The sequence below is a fragment of the Papilio polytes genome, unplaced genomic scaffold (assembly GCF_000836215.1).
Source record: "Papilio polytes unplaced genomic scaffold, Ppol_1.0 DF823177.1, whole genome shotgun sequence".
Lineage (NCBI taxonomy): Eukaryota > Metazoa > Arthropoda > Insecta > Lepidoptera > Papilionidae > Papilio > Papilio polytes.
The window spans coordinates 3,033,254-3,051,976 of NW_013526027.1; the positions used below are offsets into that span (position 1 = coordinate 3,033,254).

General features: G+C 34.1%; 5 protein-coding genes across 8 annotated transcripts in view; 1 reads left to right on the forward strand and 4 right to left on the reverse strand.

The window, feature by feature from the left end:
* Positions 1-2,544: 2,544 nt before the first annotated feature.
* LOC106105167 (inositol polyphosphate multikinase) lies at positions 2,545-11,567 on the reverse strand. 3 transcript variants are annotated; one of them, XM_013285407.1, is made up of 7 exons: positions 11,379-11,567; positions 6,555-6,632; positions 6,072-6,207; positions 5,294-5,539; positions 4,644-4,832; positions 4,034-4,262; positions 2,545-3,487 (listed from the first exon to the last, which is right to left on the reverse strand). In XM_013285407.1, exons 2-7 carry the CDS (start codon positions 6,618-6,620, stop codon positions 3,016-3,018), a joined length of 1,338 nt encoding a protein of 445 aa, XP_013140861.1. In that variant the 5' UTR covers positions 6,621-6,632; positions 11,379-11,567; the 3' UTR covers positions 2,545-3,015. The 3 variants fall into 3 exon arrangements, with proteins under 3 accessions (XP_013140861.1, XP_013140864.1, XP_013140862.1); XM_013285410.1 differs by lacking the exon at positions 11,379-11,567 and adding an exon at positions 6,911-7,115; XM_013285408.1 differs by lacking the exon at positions 11,379-11,567 and adding an exon at positions 6,945-7,114.
* On the reverse strand, positions 7,536-11,327 carry LOC106105169 (probable 3-hydroxyacyl-CoA dehydrogenase B0272.3). Of its 2 annotated transcripts, none has more exons than XM_013285413.1 (5): positions 11,090-11,327; positions 10,584-10,856; positions 10,224-10,309; positions 9,896-10,110; positions 7,536-7,905 (listed from the first exon to the last, which is right to left on the reverse strand). In XM_013285413.1, the coding sequence occupies exons 1-5, from the start codon at positions 11,198-11,200 to the stop codon at positions 7,673-7,675; spliced, it is 918 nt and encodes a 305-aa protein (XP_013140867.1). In that variant the 5' UTR covers positions 11,201-11,327; the 3' UTR covers positions 7,536-7,672. The 2 variants fall into 2 exon arrangements, with proteins under 2 accessions (XP_013140867.1, XP_013140866.1); XM_013285412.1 differs by lacking the exon at positions 7,536-7,905 and adding an exon at positions 9,040-9,383 and having other exon boundaries at positions 11,090-11,319.
* A 227-nt stretch (positions 11,568-11,794) lies between the features above and the next one.
* Positions 11,795-13,539, forward strand: LOC106105168 (hydroxyacyl-coenzyme A dehydrogenase, mitochondrial-like). The gene is made up of 5 exons (XM_013285411.1): positions 11,795-12,002; positions 12,237-12,512; positions 12,587-12,672; positions 12,766-12,980; positions 13,201-13,539. The coding sequence occupies exons 1-5, from the start codon at positions 11,889-11,891 to the stop codon at positions 13,440-13,442; spliced, it is 933 nt and encodes a 310-aa protein (XP_013140865.1). The 5' UTR covers positions 11,795-11,888; the 3' UTR covers positions 13,443-13,539.
* Positions 13,540-13,596: 57 nt separating this feature from the next.
* LOC106105112 (transcription initiation factor TFIID subunit 9) lies at positions 13,597-15,025 on the reverse strand. Its single transcript, XM_013285344.1, has 3 exons — positions 14,479-15,025; positions 13,926-14,148; positions 13,597-13,768 (listed from the first exon to the last, which is right to left on the reverse strand). Exons 1-3 carry the CDS (start codon positions 14,844-14,846, stop codon positions 13,646-13,648), a joined length of 714 nt encoding a protein of 237 aa, XP_013140798.1. The 5' UTR covers positions 14,847-15,025; the 3' UTR covers positions 13,597-13,645.
* A 3,325-nt stretch (positions 15,026-18,350) lies between these two features.
* Positions 18,351-18,723, reverse strand: part of LOC106105079 (stress-activated protein kinase JNK) — a 7,152-nt gene continuing 6,779 nt past the window's right edge. Inside the window, exon 10 of the mRNA XM_013285305.1 lies at positions 18,351-18,365. Coding sequence (XP_013140759.1) covers positions 18,351-18,365 — 15 coding nt within the window. The remainder of the gene's footprint in view (positions 18,366-18,723) is intronic.

Genomic DNA, 18,723 nt, shown 5'->3' on the forward strand with positions numbered 1-18,723 from the left:
ATGTTTTTAATTATAACAATACTATATATTTTTATCTTATTAGCTAATAGCATATAGGAATTTAATTTTTACTTTATCTGGAATATTTCTGTTTATGTCAAAAATATGGTAATTTTATCAATCAACTAGATGTAACAATGTTTTAATGAATAGATTTATTATTTTCATTAAAGAATGGTTTGATAAAAATCATTTTAAAATTACGACGTTAATTTTAATGATTAAAATTTGAATGTTAAAAAATTTAATGTTAAAATTTTTAATGATTAAAATTTTAATGTTAAAATTTTTAATGATTAAAATTTTAATGATGAAAATGTTAATGATAAACGCGAGTTACGTATTTGACGTGTTTTTTCTTAAACCATCGTGTTAAATTTTATATTTAATGGACCGAAATTTGTATTTTAATGATTTTGATGACTTAAAACTCGGTCCTGGGGAAATTTGAATCATTACAATTTTAATGAAAAGTGTCTTATAGCACGTTAGTGCTCTAGGTGTTAATGTTTGATAGTTTTGAACGCGCCGGATATCTCTTGATATAAAACTATAATTAATTTCATTTATTGTGCCAGTCTTGCCAGTTAAAAAAACAATTGAAAATTGCACTACAGATTATAAAAGACATGTAAATTCTAAAATCACGATGTAGTTTTTGGATTATCTTATGGTCGCGTTTCAAACTTCTCTCGTTCGTCAAATAAATAGATTAAACCAGTTTAATGTGACCGACTTTGGAGGAGTTTTTAAACCGACATCTGTCAAATGACCGCCATTTTTGATTTAATTTAATTTAATGTTTAATTTTTAAAGTGCCACTTAATTTTTTATGTTTATTTATGCGCATGCGCAACTTTTATAAGTGCTTTTTATAGTTTTTTTAAAACAAAAAATGTTTCATTACATATTTTTAGTGAGATATATCAAATGATATCCGGCGCTGTCAGTACGTAAGCTAATTTTATAGTATTCTATTGTTCGTTGGTGTTTGGAGAGGGCGTTGCGGTGTTGTAGAGGGCGTTAGTGTGCTCAAGCAGGTTTTAGTGCATTTGGGGGAATTTTTGTGCGACTGGGGGAGTTGTTGTTCAAATGGGGGAGTTGTCCAAAAAGGGGAATTGTTGTGGGGGAGTTGTGCCACCGGGGGAGGTGTCTGAGAGCGCACTAACGCCAGTCGCCAGTCTCCGGTCTAATATTGTGATATTCCGACCTAAATTAAGGTGAAAATGTTGAAATTCCTCTGCCATGTGTAGTTTTTTCATAATGAAAATATAATTGAGAAAATTTATCAAAAAAAAGTTGTAATTAAATATATAATACTCTAATGTAAATGCTATTGATTACAAGGTGCTTGTTGTGCTGCGTCCGTTTATTTTTTAATTTTCGTTGTATTATATGGTAACACTAGAATTATTCAATGCTTGTAACGTTTACTGGCAACACCGTGTTTGAAGACATGTTACAGATGCATGTTTATGTTTTTATTGAATTTTAGGAATCTGTAATATTTGTTCGCTGGTGTTTTTTCTGCAGGTTATTTACTAGGTTAATATTTGCTTTATTATGTACGTGTGCAGAAAAATAACTTAAATCTTAGTTTCTTATTACTGATTTATGAACCTCACGGCTATGTCATGTGATGGCTCCTATGTAAAGTAACGTAAGTATAAAAATCAAATTTTTTAATACTAATATAACTTTACGATTAATTAAGACGTGAAATATGAATACAACAAAAATTATAATTGTTCTTTCTAACGTTGTTTTACACTGGTTACTTATGGAGTTTTAAATATTTAAAACCAGATGTAAATCGCTAAATTTAGTAGTTAGTTTACATAAGAGCCATGGTATATATATTTTTTTAAATAAAACTATTTGTAAAATATATTTGTGTCGTTAGTTTCTGCTAAGATTAATAAAAACTCGATGTAAAGACTAAAAAACTTGAATAATTCGTAATATTTGAATTTTTTCATTGTAACACATGTTTGTTTCACTTTGCACATCAAACTGTCTGTTTTGTAATGTTACATTTACATTACATAGATTATAATTATTATTTTACTCATTAAAGGGATTTATTTACCTAATGTTTAATATCGAGCATTTGATATTTATGTATGTAATTTGATTCTTTACTTAGTTTAATGGTTTATTCTTCAAAACTAATAATTTAACTTTTAACCACACTCTTGTCTAATGAACACTTGTTGTGTTTTAGTGTTGCTACAGCGTGTTTCAATCTACACTAAGTGTTTCCCTTAGTGATGCCATTTGTGAATTACATGTCTTAATTTCCTTTTAACTACACCCTTGTTTAATGAATACCTAAGTTGTGCTTTAGTGTAGCTACAGTGTTTCGATGTACACTAAGTGTTTCCCTTAGTGATGCCATTTTGTGAATGATATGTCTGCTGGTACCTTTTCGAGTTTTTTACCGCCGTGAGGTTCTTTACTCACCGCCCGTTTATGTTTATATGTTTGTTTTATTTGGGATGTAATAATTTTTTTTGGCTGATTTCAGAAATAATATACTTATAATGCGAAAGCGAAAATGTCTTTTATTTAAAAAAAACTACAATTTCATCTTATATATGTTAATATACTGTTTGTGTTAACAAAGAAATTAGGCAGATTATAAATTAACAAATATACATAAATTATAATAAATTGGCATAATTATATTATGTCAAATTAACTCAATTTTTAAAAACTAGTAACATTTTCAAGTACCATGTAATTCTGTCTTAACATAAAACCACTGACGTCCATTAAATTGATAGGTTAGACGTGGTATTTTGTTCCTATTGAATTATCGCCATTTTAGCGAATGCGGTCTCTGATGGTCGTGGTGAGAATTCGAATTAATAACACTTAAATTATCGGAATGAAGCGAAATCTCATTTTCAACGAACTATCCATTATTAGATGTCAGTGTTAACCCCTTTACAGGTATAAACGCTAATTTATTTACGGGGTTTTGTATTTTACTCATATTAAAACACAAATCCGTCAGAAAACCTGATCATCTGTCTCCTGGAGCAACATTTCGAAGATCTGAACCAAACTGTCGATACCTTCTTTGAAATTGTAATCTATTTTATTCTCATCATCGAAGTACGCGTGAGCGAAATCTATTAATTTGACTGTACCCCAAGGGTTGGGGAAGGGCATCTCACTACACAATTGATCTAAAGTAGCACGATAATTCATTTTAATTTTTGACAGTTTATTTTCATAATTATGTTCGAAGGAATGATTATGATTGAGTCGTTCTAAGGCTTCGGACCAGGGGGAGGTGATGGGGGGTGGGGGTGTGAAGTAGTTTCTAGCGAGCGCCATGGGGCTGAGGGGTACAGAGTTGAGTTTGCGGTAGAGCGGGCCGCGCGCCCCCAACTGGCCGCTGAAGTTGGAGCCCGCGGTGGGGCTGTCGGTGGAATGGATGGACTTGCGACGCGTTATCGGCTTGTAGGAGGAACGATTCCTGAAACGGTAAGTAGTATATTAACGTCGCATCCGCATGCAATTTGAAAATGTAAAAATTCAACAAGATCCGTGGAGCCATACTTGAGATACCCAATAACAAACAACCATTAATTTATCTTTTAGTTTTGATGGATGGATAGATGTTCGTTACTGCATTTCACTAAAATTGCTTGGGGGATCAGGATCAAATGTAGAACATAGTCTGGAAGGAGACATAGGCTACTTGTTAAATTTTCTAATGCCGCGCAAACAGAGCTACAGACAAAAGCTAATAATACTTATATTATTAATGCGATAGTTTAGATGGACGGATGTTTGTTAGAGTTTGTAGCCTAAACGGCTGAACGGATTACGTTGAAATTTGGCATGGATGCAGAAGATAGTCTGGAAGAACACATAGTCTACTCAGTTTTGTTTTTTTTTTTTTAATTACACGCAAACAGAGGCACGAACAGTAGGTAATATTTAATAGTTTACGTCGTCAACAAGACTCATCACAGGAAATAATATAAAGTGTGCATATGCAGTGTGTGTGTGTACATACTGCGTGCAGCAAGTCCTCAGCCGCGAGGCGTCGTACACCAGCAGCAGCGAGGCGGCGGCGAGGCGCAGCGTGCGCGCGCGCGCCGCCCAGCGCTGCAGCGCCCATAGCGCCGCCAGCTGCTGCAGCAGCAGCGCGCGGCATGCGGCCCCGCCACCGCCACCCTCTGACACAACCCCCACACCACCCACACCTCCCCCCACGCCGCCCGCGTTCAGGTAGTTGCGGATAGCTAACATAATAACAATAATCTAAAAATCCTTATACTAGTAGTCAAAAATCAAAGACGAATCATTTTTGTTTAATGCATTTTTATTTGATTTGCTTGATGTATTTTAACAGCGATCGAAATATTCTCATGCTTGTAAGTACAACCCATCATCTTCTTTGTCTTACACCCGTAGGATCGGCGCGTCAGATTTTCGTCCTCCAAATAATTCTATTCTCAGTCATCATTCTTGATCATGTCACCTTTTTACGCAATCCATCCATCTCTTTCTAGATCTACCTCTAACGGTACACCGGGTTTTGTTACATCCAAATTACAACTAACGTTCGTAAATTCTAAATCCATTCTAAAGCCAAAAAGTCGACGTGTCTAGTGTGGTCTTACCGGCGAGGACCATATGTCCGTGCAGCTTCTTGCCGTGGTCCTTGCCATACTTGTGCAGGTCCCCGCGGTCCAGGCGGTACACCTGGTATCCCGGGATACAGAAGCAGTACTCCTGCTTGCAGCGCCGGTACTTGCTCTCCTCGCTCGCGATCTTCTCCGCGCTCGCAAACGGATCCCATGTCCGCTTACCTGATACACGGAGGTTGATGGGTGACAGAATTAATTTCATATTGAGTTTTACTGTGACACTTCGCTGAATAAATACGGAAATAACGCAACCTTAGAACTAAGAAAAAAAAATAAGGAATCGGATCGCAATATAATGCTAAAAAACAATCAACATTTTTTTAACGACAAAAGAAAACACAGTACTTTGAGTACTTTATCGTGATTCTTCACAATCAAAACATCAAAAAAAAAACATTTATTTATAGAGAATGTCGACACACTGTTGTTGCTTCATGTAAGTATTATAAATGCAAAAGTGTAGATGAATGTTTTCTAGAAGGTATCTCCATAACAGCTGACCAGATCTTGATGAAATTCGGCAAACATGTATACAAAGACTGAAAGAACAAATAGGCTAGCAAGTTTTTTTTTAATTCCGCGTGGAAAAAGTCACGGGCGACAGCTAATTATAAAAATCTCACCGATCTTTATATCCATGATGCAAGGCTCCAACATCCTCTCAGTCAGATCCTCTAACATGATATACTCCAGCTCGTGTCCATTGTATGTGAACTGGCGCACCCCGTAGTACTGCGGCGTGAACTTACGTAGCTCAGCTAAATCGGGGTCATTAGTGGTCGCCAGACGCTCGTAGAATTCCACTTCTCGTTTCTGAGATTCTTTTAATATCGGCTTTAGTATCCTGCCGTTGCTGCATTGTAGAAGACCTAAAGATATTTAATACGTATAGTGCTAGTTCCCCTGAAATTATGAGTCACCGATTATCTTTTTAATTGACATCTAATAAAAGTTTATTCATTTGTTTCGCTTTCATAACTTAACTAATCTAGACAAATGTGCCCAAAATTGACCCCAAACTTCCTGGGTTTCGAATCTGTACAATGGCAAAAAATAAAGGTTTATAGTCTATACAAGCAAAAGACGAGGGATTCACCGAAACCAGTAAAAGGAGAAAAATCACATACGAATTTTGAATTATCTTATTCTTGGATGTTAGATTGTGCTAGGAAGGATGAATTGCGTGTAATAAGGAGAACGTTAGTTCTGAATGTGGAGGTACATGGGTAGAGGTAGAACTAGAAAGCGATGGATGGAGCGTGAAAGGTGACATGATCAAGAAGGGAGTGATGACTGAGATGACGGACGATAGAGTTATGTGGAGGACAAAAACCTGTTTCGCCGACCCTATGGGAGGTAGGAGGACGATAGATTGGAATCTCTGAAATAAGCAACACTTACCTAGATACTTGGTATCCTTGGTGGTCTGGTGTCCGGCGACCTGCAGCGCATACCTGTGCACCTCCGGGGACTCCGTGGGCAGCACCAGCGGCCGTGCTGTCATCTCGTCGTCGCGGGGCCGCAGACCGTAGTGCACCTTGCAGACATTTTCACAACAAATAACATTATGCACTTATTTCAAAAGTAAACTGGTGTCTACTTAAGCACTTCAGTCAGTTTTGACAGTTTTAACTGAACAGCCAAGATATTCAGTCAAAACTGTGCGAGTGTAATCAAATTTTAACTATCAGTTGAACTTCTAATTACGTCCAGTTTTAACTGAACAGTCGAATTGTTAATACACAAATTAAAACAAAAAACAATCTAACCTTGAATTTAACTGATTGGAAACAACATAAAATAACCATTGTATTTCTAATGCTTAGTACAGTCTCCCTTAGTGATCATTAATTAACTATGAGTACGGCTAGTAAATTATATTACCTGATAAATAGATCTCATCCGCCGAATCGGCTGCCTCTTTTTCTGGTGTTGACACACATCACTCATTTAGCAAACGATCTGTGAACACCAAACTTTATAAATAATTTTGTATTAATAACGTACCCAAATACTAACTAATTAAAACCGGTTACTACAAAGATCCTATTTCATAGAGGTTTATTTATGAAGGTAGATGAAAATGTTTGTTTTTAAAACACTTGTTTCCGCCATAAAAATGTAATTAAGCGAGGTCGTTCACCCCAAAGGCAATCGTCACCTTGACTGATATGCTTTGTCTTGCTACCCCTAATATCTTATTTATTTTACTATATACGTTAAAACTACAATTACGTAACCTTCACACTACGGTAAATAATCACTTTATATTACTTTTTACTTATTACGTTGAGTATCCAAAATGTCCCGCACTAGCACACAGTAATAAGTATTGAACACTAAACTGCCACTCGACAATTCTATCCAAAACTGCGTGTTAGCGAAATTACTTCGAAAACTCGAATTATCTAATCGAATGTAAATCATTGTCGACGTTTACTTATCGAATCTTTTTATACATTTGATCGATGTGTAGATAAAATATGTATATCTTAATTTATTTTTCCTTAACCATGAAAAAAAATTCCTGTCTTGTAATACATTTTAGTACTTTTCACAACAACATTATTGTACACTAGCTGTTGTTTGAGACTTCGTCCCATTGAAATTTAAAAAAATAATAAAAGGTATACCCTATGTTACTCACAGGTAAATTACCTTTCTAATGGTGAAGGAATTTTTGATATCGGTCCAGTAGTTTTTGAGATATTTCAATACATACAAAAATCATGCCTCTTTATATAGATTTCATAATAAACCAAAGATACTCTTTGCGACCATGTTAAGTGGTGAGGTAATTAATTATATTCAGTACATTTACGACCAGCCTTAGTTACTGCTAAATGATGAAATAAAACACGCATATACTATATACCATTTATTTACTCACATAAAAACACAATCATAACTTCATTATTTGTGCATAAAAACAACTGGTCCAAATATCTAATTTCTTCTAAAAGGAACTTTTTCTAAGTAGACTAAAATGTAAACTAGATTATTTACTGATATTTATAAAATCCCTCTCCACTCTTTCTCCCCACTTTTCCTTCCTCCACTAATCTATTCAAAAGACCAATAGGTTGGAATACAGATAGACCGGTCTTTTGATGCATGACCTTCAGGATGAACTTCTTGGTGTCCAGACCAGTGAAATCCGCCAGTTCTAGAGGTCCCATTGGGAACCCTGCACCTAACTTCATCGCAATATCTATGTCCGAAGCGGTCGCGTCACCTAAAATTATTTTGTTGCAAGAATAAGGATATAATAAGAAAAGCAGAGGAAAAAAATACTATCTTATTGTTTTGTTTGAAAATGTCATTAAACCTTAAATTTTCTTGTACCTTTTTAATAGTTTCAAAAGAACTAAATAATTGTAACATATTTCTTTGTTTCTTTTGTGTACACATTAAAAGAATTGTAATGAAGTATTGGGAAAGGAAGTGGCTCCTGTGACACAGGGCAACCTAATACAAGAGCTAAGACTTCAATGATATATATACAAAAGAGACAATAAATAAATTATTATTATTAATAAAGTTTGTTTTGTACGACATCAATTGATTTCATATTAATAACATAAGAAGTATTTCCGTTCAAGATATAGAAGCAATTACCGTCTATAGCTGTAACTTGCTTGCCAAAAAACTTTTTAAATTTTCATAGAAAGATTAGATTTTTTCTTAATCTATTAAATTTAATAAAATTTAATAGATTAAGAAAAAAAAAGATGTCCTTTATAATTTTTCCTCTGAAACTTTGATGTATACCCGTCGCCAGCGAGAGGGCATTTATGTACATCCTCTAGGGAATCAAAATATGTAAAATATATATAAAACTAGACCTCCTAGATCTTGCCTAGATCTTATTTATGTCAGAAAAAGTTTCAAATAAACATTTAAATTACATACTTGGCGTAAAATTTATGTGTTTACCTCTTTACAAGAATTTGGGTCTTTTAGAAATGGAGAATAATCATTATAATATCACAAAAATTCACTAAAGATTACTATAATCAAGTAAGTACTATAAACAAGTTATTTATCAAAGAAATTATGGTTCCGTTGATACGAATTAAACTGGAAACTTGATATGTTTGTATACGTCATAATCGTATATAAAAATATTTGTAGGATTAATTTTATCTGATAAGTTTATAGTAAGTAAAAGAAATACACACGATGTGTTAATTTTATGAATATACGAAATTTTCACATAAAGACAAAGAGTGATTTCCTAGCTTATGTCATCGGCTGGCGACGCCCATGAAAAATAAAATAAAAACACTGTACTCCATTATTTTTTTTATTACAAATAGCAACACAGTACAAAAAATAAAAAAACTGGTTTTAATATCAATCTTATTAATTGTTAATTCAGTCTTCCCCAAGCACCATTAGTGTTTATAAAATATATATTTATAATATAAAAAAAAATATCTCCACAAGAAAATCAACAATAATCTTTGCTATAAAACTATTTCTTATATTTATAGAATCCTTCCCCACTCTTAATACCCAGTTTCCCTTCTGCCACCATCTTGTCTAGAAGTGGTACCGGTTGGAACACTGGGTTATTGGTTTTTTCATACATCACTTGGAGCGCAAACTTGTTAGTATCGAGGCCAGTGTAATCCGCCAACTCAAATGGACCCATAGGATATCCTGCACCTAACTTCATTCCTATATCAATATCCTCTTTTGATGCATCACCTAAAAACAACAATGCAAAATAAAAAGTAATAAAAAAATTTCATTAAACGAAAACACAAATAAAAAAAAAATACATCTGCTAAAAATCGAGAACTGCTATCAATAATGGTGAAAGAACCACATCACAAAAAAAACTGTCACTCTAAACTAATATTATAAAGAGGAAAGATTTGTATTTTTGGATTTTTGTATGTATTGAAATAACTCAAAAACTACGGGGCCGATTTCAAAAATTCGTTCACCATTAAAACGCTGATTCAGGGTATGTTTTTATTATTTTATTAATTTCACGCGGACGAAGTCACGAGCAACAGCTTGTGTAATACTGAGATTAAAAGCATTACTTACATATACAGCACTGCTTAAATTTTTGCACCAAATTATGTACAAAATCCAAAAAGCATATTAATACAAATATGCAAAAAGCAGTATCAAAGTTTCTTTAATCAGTCAACTGTGCAATTTTTTACTTAAAACATTGAACCCATTAAATTATTCTCTTAAAAACTAACCTCTTTCATACAATCTTATAGCTTCCGCACTATAAGGTCCCAGTAATCTGTTCACAACAAACCCGGGTGTGTCTTTACATGTGATACAAGTCTTGCCAACCGACTTGCCCCACTCCATCATTGTTTGATAAGTGGCCTCCGAGATGTGGTCACCTTTGATCACTTCCAGAAGACGCATCACAGGGACTGGGTTGAAGAAATGCAAACCACCATATCTGCAAGGTTAATTTACAATACCTTTTATCCACAGAACTAATGAAACATGAGTTATTCAAACCATTATTGGAAAAATAAAAATCACAGGAATATTTGTGAGTTTTAATTTTACCTATCCTTTCTTTTGATCCCTGCACCAATCTCATTTATAGAGATGGAGGATGTGTTGGTAGCTAGTATTGTATGTTCTGGTGCCAACTGAAAATTTAACAGAGTCAATATTATTCACAAGTGTATACTGACTAGCTAAATACAGATAAATCTTCTGTAATTATATGTAATAACATAATTTCTTCTAAGTTATTCAGTATAGAAGAATTACATAGGATACAGAAGAATTACTGAGTAGAATACACAAAACACAAGAATTACTGAGTAGAATCTGTATTCTTAGAACTTTCATCAACATTCATCTGATTGAATCACTTTGTAGAATACAGAAGAATTACTGAGCAGAATACAGAAGAATTACCTGATCAAGTTTATTAAATAACTCTTGTTTGACATGAAGTTTTTCAACAATAGCTTCTATAATCAAATCGGCATTAACACCATCCTCTATTTTAGTGGAAACTTGAATCCTATCGAAGGAATCTTTGACAAAGTTTTCAATCTTGGCTGTGTCATCTTTGTACATTTTCTTACCGACTCTCGTTAAATTGTTTTGTATTGATTTTTTTGCTTTATCCAGTAATTCTGGTTTTATATCTACTATTGTTACATTTTGTCCCGCTTGAGCTGCAACCTTTGATTTAAAAAAAAATTAATGACTAAATTAATTTCATATTCATGAGCATGCAAATAGATACTTTGTACTTATAGTACTTTGAACTCATAAAAATATGCATGAAATGGACATCTAACATAACTTTTTAAGATTTATGTAATAAGACACTATCACAGTATTCCTTTTATTTTACATTAAAAAACAATGTAAGCGAAACTTTTTAAACATTAGAATATTTAAATGTAACTTACTTGAGCGATTCCCGATCCCATAAGCCCTCCCCCGACTACAGTAACCGTCTTAATTGCATTTAAAGACGACGAACTAGAAAAGTTTCTAGTTAGGGAAACAATTTTGTTCATTTTTAACTTCTTAACACTTCGTCTAAGTTTAATCCGGTAAAAATACTTTCCACTTTCCAAAACGTTCAATGTCCAGAAAACTTATCTCGGCAAGTAGTATAACTTAAGCCGATGTTACACGAAAACAAACGAATGATAATTGTTATCAAAAAAAATTCAATGATAAGAATGTACTCACCTGTCAGTGAAGAATACATTTTACGATATCTTGCTTGCTTACACATTTTGATGACACTGATATTACAGTTATTGCAAATAAATTAAAAGTATCTCAAGAAAGATTTAAAACATTATAATAAGCTAAGATAAATCTAACTTATCTAAATACTGAAAAACAAAGTATGCATATAAACATTCAATTTTGACATAAAAGTTCCATTCCAAGTAACGATGATACTAATATTACCTGTGTACTGCTTTTGTTGATTTATCATGATTGTGCACAAGCGCATTATGAAGAAGTTTCTTATGGTTTTCTTCATTAAAACCTAAAATAAGATAGAATTAAAAAAAGGAAGCAGTGATAGGTAAAAGATAAGACCAAAAAATTATATATTTGAAATTGGAACGGAACGCAGCAAGTATATAAGGCCAGTGAACTTTGGAATTCGTATCGCAATTTTGTAAAACTTTTATTTCACATTTCAATTTTCTTAATTCTTATTAACATTGTTAAAATAATAAAAAAATGAATCAATTAGGAGTAATTACTAGGCACTTTTCGTGTTCTTCAGCCGTCCAAAGCGCAATTAAAAATGTAACAGTTATAGGAGGTGGACTAATGGGATCCGGTATAGCTCAGGTACGAAAAGCATTTATCTTATAAAAATTTTACACACTCCAATTAGATAATAATATAAATTAATAAAATAAACGAACAATATGCGTTTTATTTATCTTCATACTTTTTGAATATAATTTAAAATTCACGCTTACACAAAAGATGTAGTTAAAGGAAGAGTTCTCATGACCTTAAATATTATAGAATTGTTTAATAATATTCTATATATAAAAAAAAACTTTTATTTGTTGTCAGGTAGCTGCACAGGCTGGTCAGAATGTTACACTAGTTGATGTCAACGGAGATATCTTGGCAAAGGCCCAGAAATCGATCGGCAACAACCTTGGCCGTGTCGCTAAGAAGATGTACAAAGACAATCCACAGGAAGGAGAGAAGTTCGTTTCCGAGTCTATGGGCAGGATCAAAACGGCCACAGACCCTGTAAGCGGCTCACAGACTGCTGACCTGGTGGTCGAGGCTATTGTGGAGAATATTGACATTAAACACCAGCTATTCCAAAAATTAGATCAAGTAAGGGCAATTTGATAAAAATTTCCAATTTTGCAAAGGTTTTCATCTCTATTAACATTATTATAAAATTTCAGGTAGCTCCGGACCATACAATTTTTGCATCAAACACTTCCTCTCTCTCTGTTAATGAAATTGCTGCAGTGGTCAAGCGGAAAGACAAGTAAGTCACAGGAGTAGGGGGTTACCATAGGAGTAGGGAGGTACATTTTATATTACAATCACTAATAATAAATAAAATTTATTGTTCTACTAGGTTTGGTGGATTACATTTCTTCAACCCAGTACCAGTAATGCGTTTACTAGAAGTTGTTCGTGGTACGGAGACATCTGAAACTACATATAGAAGCATGATGGACTGGGGCAAAGCCCTGGGAAAGACTTGCATCACCTGCAAGGATACACCTGGATTTGTCGTCAATAGGCTACTGGTGCCTTATATTGCTGAAGCTGTCAGATTGTTTGAAAGAGGTGATTTTACATATGCATAGTATTTTATTTGTTGATGTAATGCACGGGCGTCGCCGCGGGAGGGAGTGAGGGCGCCTCTAGAGACTCCAATATTATAACTACTACAAATAAGAATGTTTTGATGATAGCTGCCACCTATATCATTTGCTAGCGCCACTCAAGGTTCAATCTTCATAGTACTTTAAAAATTAAAAAAATTAAAGTCCTTTTATATTTTTAGGTGATGCATCAGCGAAAGACATTGATATCGCAATGAAATTGGGAGCAGGGTACCCCATGGGTCCATTAGAGTTATTAGACTATGTAGGACTGGATACAACTAAATTCATCCTGGATGGCTGGCACAAGAAGTACCCTGATCAGCAACTATTCAAACCTATACCTTTAGTAAACAAACTAGTGTCTGAAGGGAAATTAGGTGTAAAGACTGGTGAAGGTATCTACAAATATGAAAAAAAATAAACTGAAGTTTTTATAAATTTTTGAAACATTTTTTGTATATCATGTAAGGATAATTGAGAGCTTATTTATGATGATAATAAAAGATTATATTTTTTTATAAGCGTTTTAATTTCATTTCTTACTGCTATGATTGAAGGAAATAAAAAAACATATATGAATTCTTACAAAATTATATCCTAACACATTTAATTTAGTTAAATTGTTCACATATCATAATCATCATCATCTCGTTTGCGTTTTTGTGGGCCGGATTCATCAATCTCCATTTTGTGAGGACCTTGTGATGAAGGTCCTGCTGTCACACGTACTGCGGGTTTCGCAACAACCTAAAAGAATAGAAATGTCAGTGAAATTTTATTGATAAATTAGTTACTCTGAGATCCTTTACTAGTTACGGCTTTGTAGAAGTCTATTTAAGAAACCTCTGAAGATAGGAATGACAGGAGAAAGTTGTTCTCAATTTTTTAACAAAAAAATACAAACCTTGCTTCCTGAAGTGAATTTCAATAGCGGTTTGGGAACAACATTAGCTTTTGAAGATGAAACATTGACTATAGCCCCTGTAGGTCTCTTGACAACCACATTTTGCTGTGACGAGAGAGGTTTTGGTGTGGTCATAGTTTTGACCACAGGAGTGGGAGGTGGTTTTGTTATAGTTTTCTTTGTTGGAACTTTTAATCTATAGTTGCATGCTGTCAGGCAGTATCTGAAAATTTTAATTAAAAATGTAATTTAATTAAGCAATACCACATTTTAATATGATTAAAACGATGGGAAGACTTGACTAGCTAAATCAACTGTAAATACTGCACCAAATAACAAAAAACTTCATGGTAATTAATTAACATAGAATAGAGGTAAGGATGTATTTATTTGTTTATTTCATTGTATTACTTATCAAACATAGTACAAAATGAAAAAAAATTGTCTATAAACCTTATAATATAAATCTAAGGCCTTAAAGTTTTAAACTAAATAGACTGCGTAACAAGTTAAAACATTTTAAAGCTATAGTAAATTGTGTTTAACTACTTACCGATCAGGGGGTAAGCGAAGTCCACAATGTGGCTTGATCAATGGTAAAGGGTTAACATTTTTCGTCCTCGCCAGTTCCAGTAATACATCACGGGGCGGGGGGCTCGTGAAGGTTTTATCCAGTTGTAATTGTACCGCCAATCTCACGTCGTCCAAATCGATCGTCTTCTTTTTCGAGTGATTGGCAAATACTCGCGCATCATCCAAAATACAGGTCACGTAACGAAAGATAAACTCAAGAAGCTGGTTAACTACGCGAGGCTCGTAATCTGTGATCCCCACCTCCTTCATGATAGACATTATCACTTGCGCATCCTTAGGTATGTGTTTTGTTTGGATGATTAACTTTCCCTTTTCTTTTTCAGACATTTTGATATTATACTTATTATGTGAATTATAGTGAACACTAGTGTATCGTCTGAACTTTCGGATCCAAATCTGAAGTAAACGGGACTACTTACATTTAATACAATAGCATATCACAAAAACTTTTCAACGCTTGGTATTGTTCGTATTTGCATTTTTGGTTGTATTTACATTTGACATTGACATCTAAGAAAGTGCCAAATGTCAAAGTGACATTTAAAAATGTTTGTTATGAAGATAAAAAAAATTACTTTCCTGGGTTAAATATAAAAAAAAAGTATTAACCGCTTATACTTACGCTACGGCAAACTTATCTGGCGCAGTCGGCAGAACTGAAACGAACTTGGTCGTTTTGATTGATTGTTATACTTAGATCATAAACAACGCTACTGCAAATTCCAAGAGCGATTCATGTTCATGCCATTCCCTCTGGATCTGGATATATGAAGCTATGGCACACAGCAAGCAACAAGTCGCATAATGTTAAAGCGAAGTAGTCGCTGTTATAAGAACAGTCGTCAGATTGTAAAGTTATTGGTTGATTCAAACGATTCCTGCTGGGATTTCTGCTTCAAAGATTCTAAAAGCGTTAGAATTGTTGTTATAGACGTGTTCAGGAAGCTGAATTTTGCTGTGTGCTGCTGTAGGGGTTAGCTAATTTGTTGTTTTCCATACATTGTGAAATATAGAAAAATAAAAACAGCGTACATAATAACCATTTTGATTTATTCAGTTAAAATATGAAATAACTTATGATTACAGTAAAAATAAGTTTTTTGATAGTCGTCAAGTGTCAACTCCTTACGAATACGTCTACAAGCCGCGTGCGCTGCGCTCGCGCACGCCCATCCACTAAAATACGCTCTAACGAGTACATTATTGTAATTTGTATTAGGTACATTAACATATCAATGGACAATTTGGACGTACAGTTTGTGAATCTCTTTTTATATACTATCGCATTACTGTGCCATATAGACGTTGTATCTTCACTTTCGTTCCATTTAGCCTATTCATTATATTTACAAGTCACTACTTACGACTTAATTTTTAAAATTTTTAATAATTATTGTATACTTTTGAAAGCTTACATTTCCCGTATGCGTTCTACGTCGACTGCACTAGAGTAAATTTTACGTAGATTACATTTTACTGTTATTTTATGTTTATGTTATAACAATAGATGTTTATAAAGTTTTTGTAATCTGACGTACGTATGCTCTACTGGTCTATGCAGTCGCTAACTACATTGAACTGGGAAGTCGGGAATCGAACCGTCATTATGTATAATGGAACAAAAGTCAAGTAACACTAACAATGGATATGGGCGTAGCCGGGCATCGGAATTCATTCCCACTTAAAATAATATGTACTATTTGTCTACTAGACAGATTTGTAAAAATAATTCATAATAATTCAATTTAATATTAAAATAATTCGTCAAATATTGCACTTTTATATGAAATTTAAAAATTGCAACTGTATAGCACATTTAAAATTAAAAAGAATTAAAAGATAACATTTTTTTTATTTGATTTTGCCAGAAAAAATATTTTATTATAAAAATTAAAAATTACATTAAAATAAAAAAAAAATCATTTAACAATAAAATAAAAGAACATAATTATAATTTTTCACTTAAAATCAACTTTCTAATTATTCCCAGCTAAGCCCACTGCTGGGAGCGGCACATACGGTATGAACATGACCTATAAACCCATTTCACACGAGGGTAGAACAGTATAGTAACACACTCGCCGAAACCAACAGTCGCTGACAGTTAAAAATGTATTAAATCGACAATAAAATTCGATTTGTCGTGCTTATCGCGTATTTATTCCTATACATTTAGAAACATTTTGGCGATTCTTCTAACGATATTGTCAATATGACTTTCTCTACCTTTGCCAGTGACTGTTCACATAATAGCAGTACTGCGATATCAACTGTCCTATATCAGTCCTCGTGTGAAATACAGGTGCACGTCAGCGATGGGCCGCTCGTGTGAGTGAGACAGAATGTATTATTGCTTGAGAACGTTTCGCCATCTCGCTCCAACTTGTGCTCCGGAGCCACGCGAGTGGACTCACGCTACATTACAATATCACCTACTGAGGTTTCAAACAGTAACCTACGTGAGCGCGGTGCAACTGAATTGTAAATTTTAACATATAATACCTATAACTTCAATATTAAATAGCGAAATTTAGATTTTAATTATAATAAAACAAACATATACTTTTTTGTAGATAACTTGCTTTTGCCCGTTACTCCGTCTGCGTGAAATTATAAAAAAATACTAAAAAAACATAGCCTATGTTCACGGATAAATTACCTTTCTACATTGAAAGTATTTTTAAAATCTGGGCAGTAGCTTTTGAGCCTATTCATTACAATCAAACAAAGTTTTCCTCCAAATAATATCAGTATATATAAGAGTACAGAGTTCAGATAATATAGGTCGGGAGAAACATAGGGAATCCTAAGAAAAAAAATTAACATTACATTTTAATGATAATGAACAGATTCCCTGATTGTAAATTTAGTCACAAACAGATTGGATTGCCAACATTTTAAAATAATTCAGGTCACAAAACATCAAAATCAAATCTTACTAATATTATAAATGCGAAAGTTTAGATGGATGGATGTTTGTTAGAGTTTGTAGCCTAAACGGCTAAACGGATCTCGATGAAATTTTACATAGATGTAGAGGATAGTCTGAATACACATAGGCTATTAACTTTTGTATTTTTTTTTCCATGCGGACGGAGTCGCGGGCGAAAGCTAGTATGTAACAAATGTTTGTAGATAATGAAATATCTCTACCACAAATTGTTACAACTTAAAAATTTCTATTTAATATTGGAATTATTTTATTTATATAAAAGTTACATTCAGTTATACCGCGCGAGACAATCTACGGGTACTACTTAAGAAATGTACTTTATTACCTACTCCCGTATTACAATATCAACAATGTAACTATTTCCTACTTACTGTACCGCTAGCAAACATACAGACATACAAGTCTCAGTGACGCACAAACATATAGATATATAGATACAAAATTACATTGCAAATTCTGTTGGCTCGATCATAAGTGAAATTGGATGTTCAGAAACGGTGTATTCAATTAAATTCACAATTCAAGGCCAAAATTAAGTTAACTGAGAGTTTATATAACAATTACTTAAACTTAAGCTGCCATAACTCCGAGCCAGTTTCCTAACGGCCTGTACATACTCTTTCACAAACCAACGGACAACATTCACATACCATGTCTATTAAACTAAAAGATTGCACGTTATAACAGAATAAGGGCTCGTCCACATTAAAGCGAATACGCGTTCTAGCGAAACTTGTCAAACAAATGTTATTGTCGATAATAACACTATCTTATACTTTTGCCTACTTCTTAGTACATTTTTCTTGGGTTAATTCTTTGTTCGCTTCAATGTGTACGCACCCTAAGCTTAACCTCTCAGTAGCGTACAACACGTGACGTCACGCGCACTGTCTCTAAAATACACTATCAAAACATTTTAAATACGAAAAGTTCAGTCCGCGAGCAAAGAAAAGGCACTCCGCGTCGAACTCACACACAAACACTTATGACAGTTCACCGGAACCCGGCAGTCGACACCCCACGTGGGCTGGGTGTTTTCTTGCATTCACAAACAGAGGCACTATTTCTTGAATTTTGACTTCTCGAGCACTTCACGACTGAGACACCACGTAACGAGTGCTTAACCTACATATACATAAGAAACAGGAAGTGAGGAGAGTAGAGAGGGCAAACTGATCGCCGAGAGGCCACGCCCCGGCGCGCGTTGACCACGCCCCGGCACGAGTTGACCACGCCCCGGCACGAGTTGAC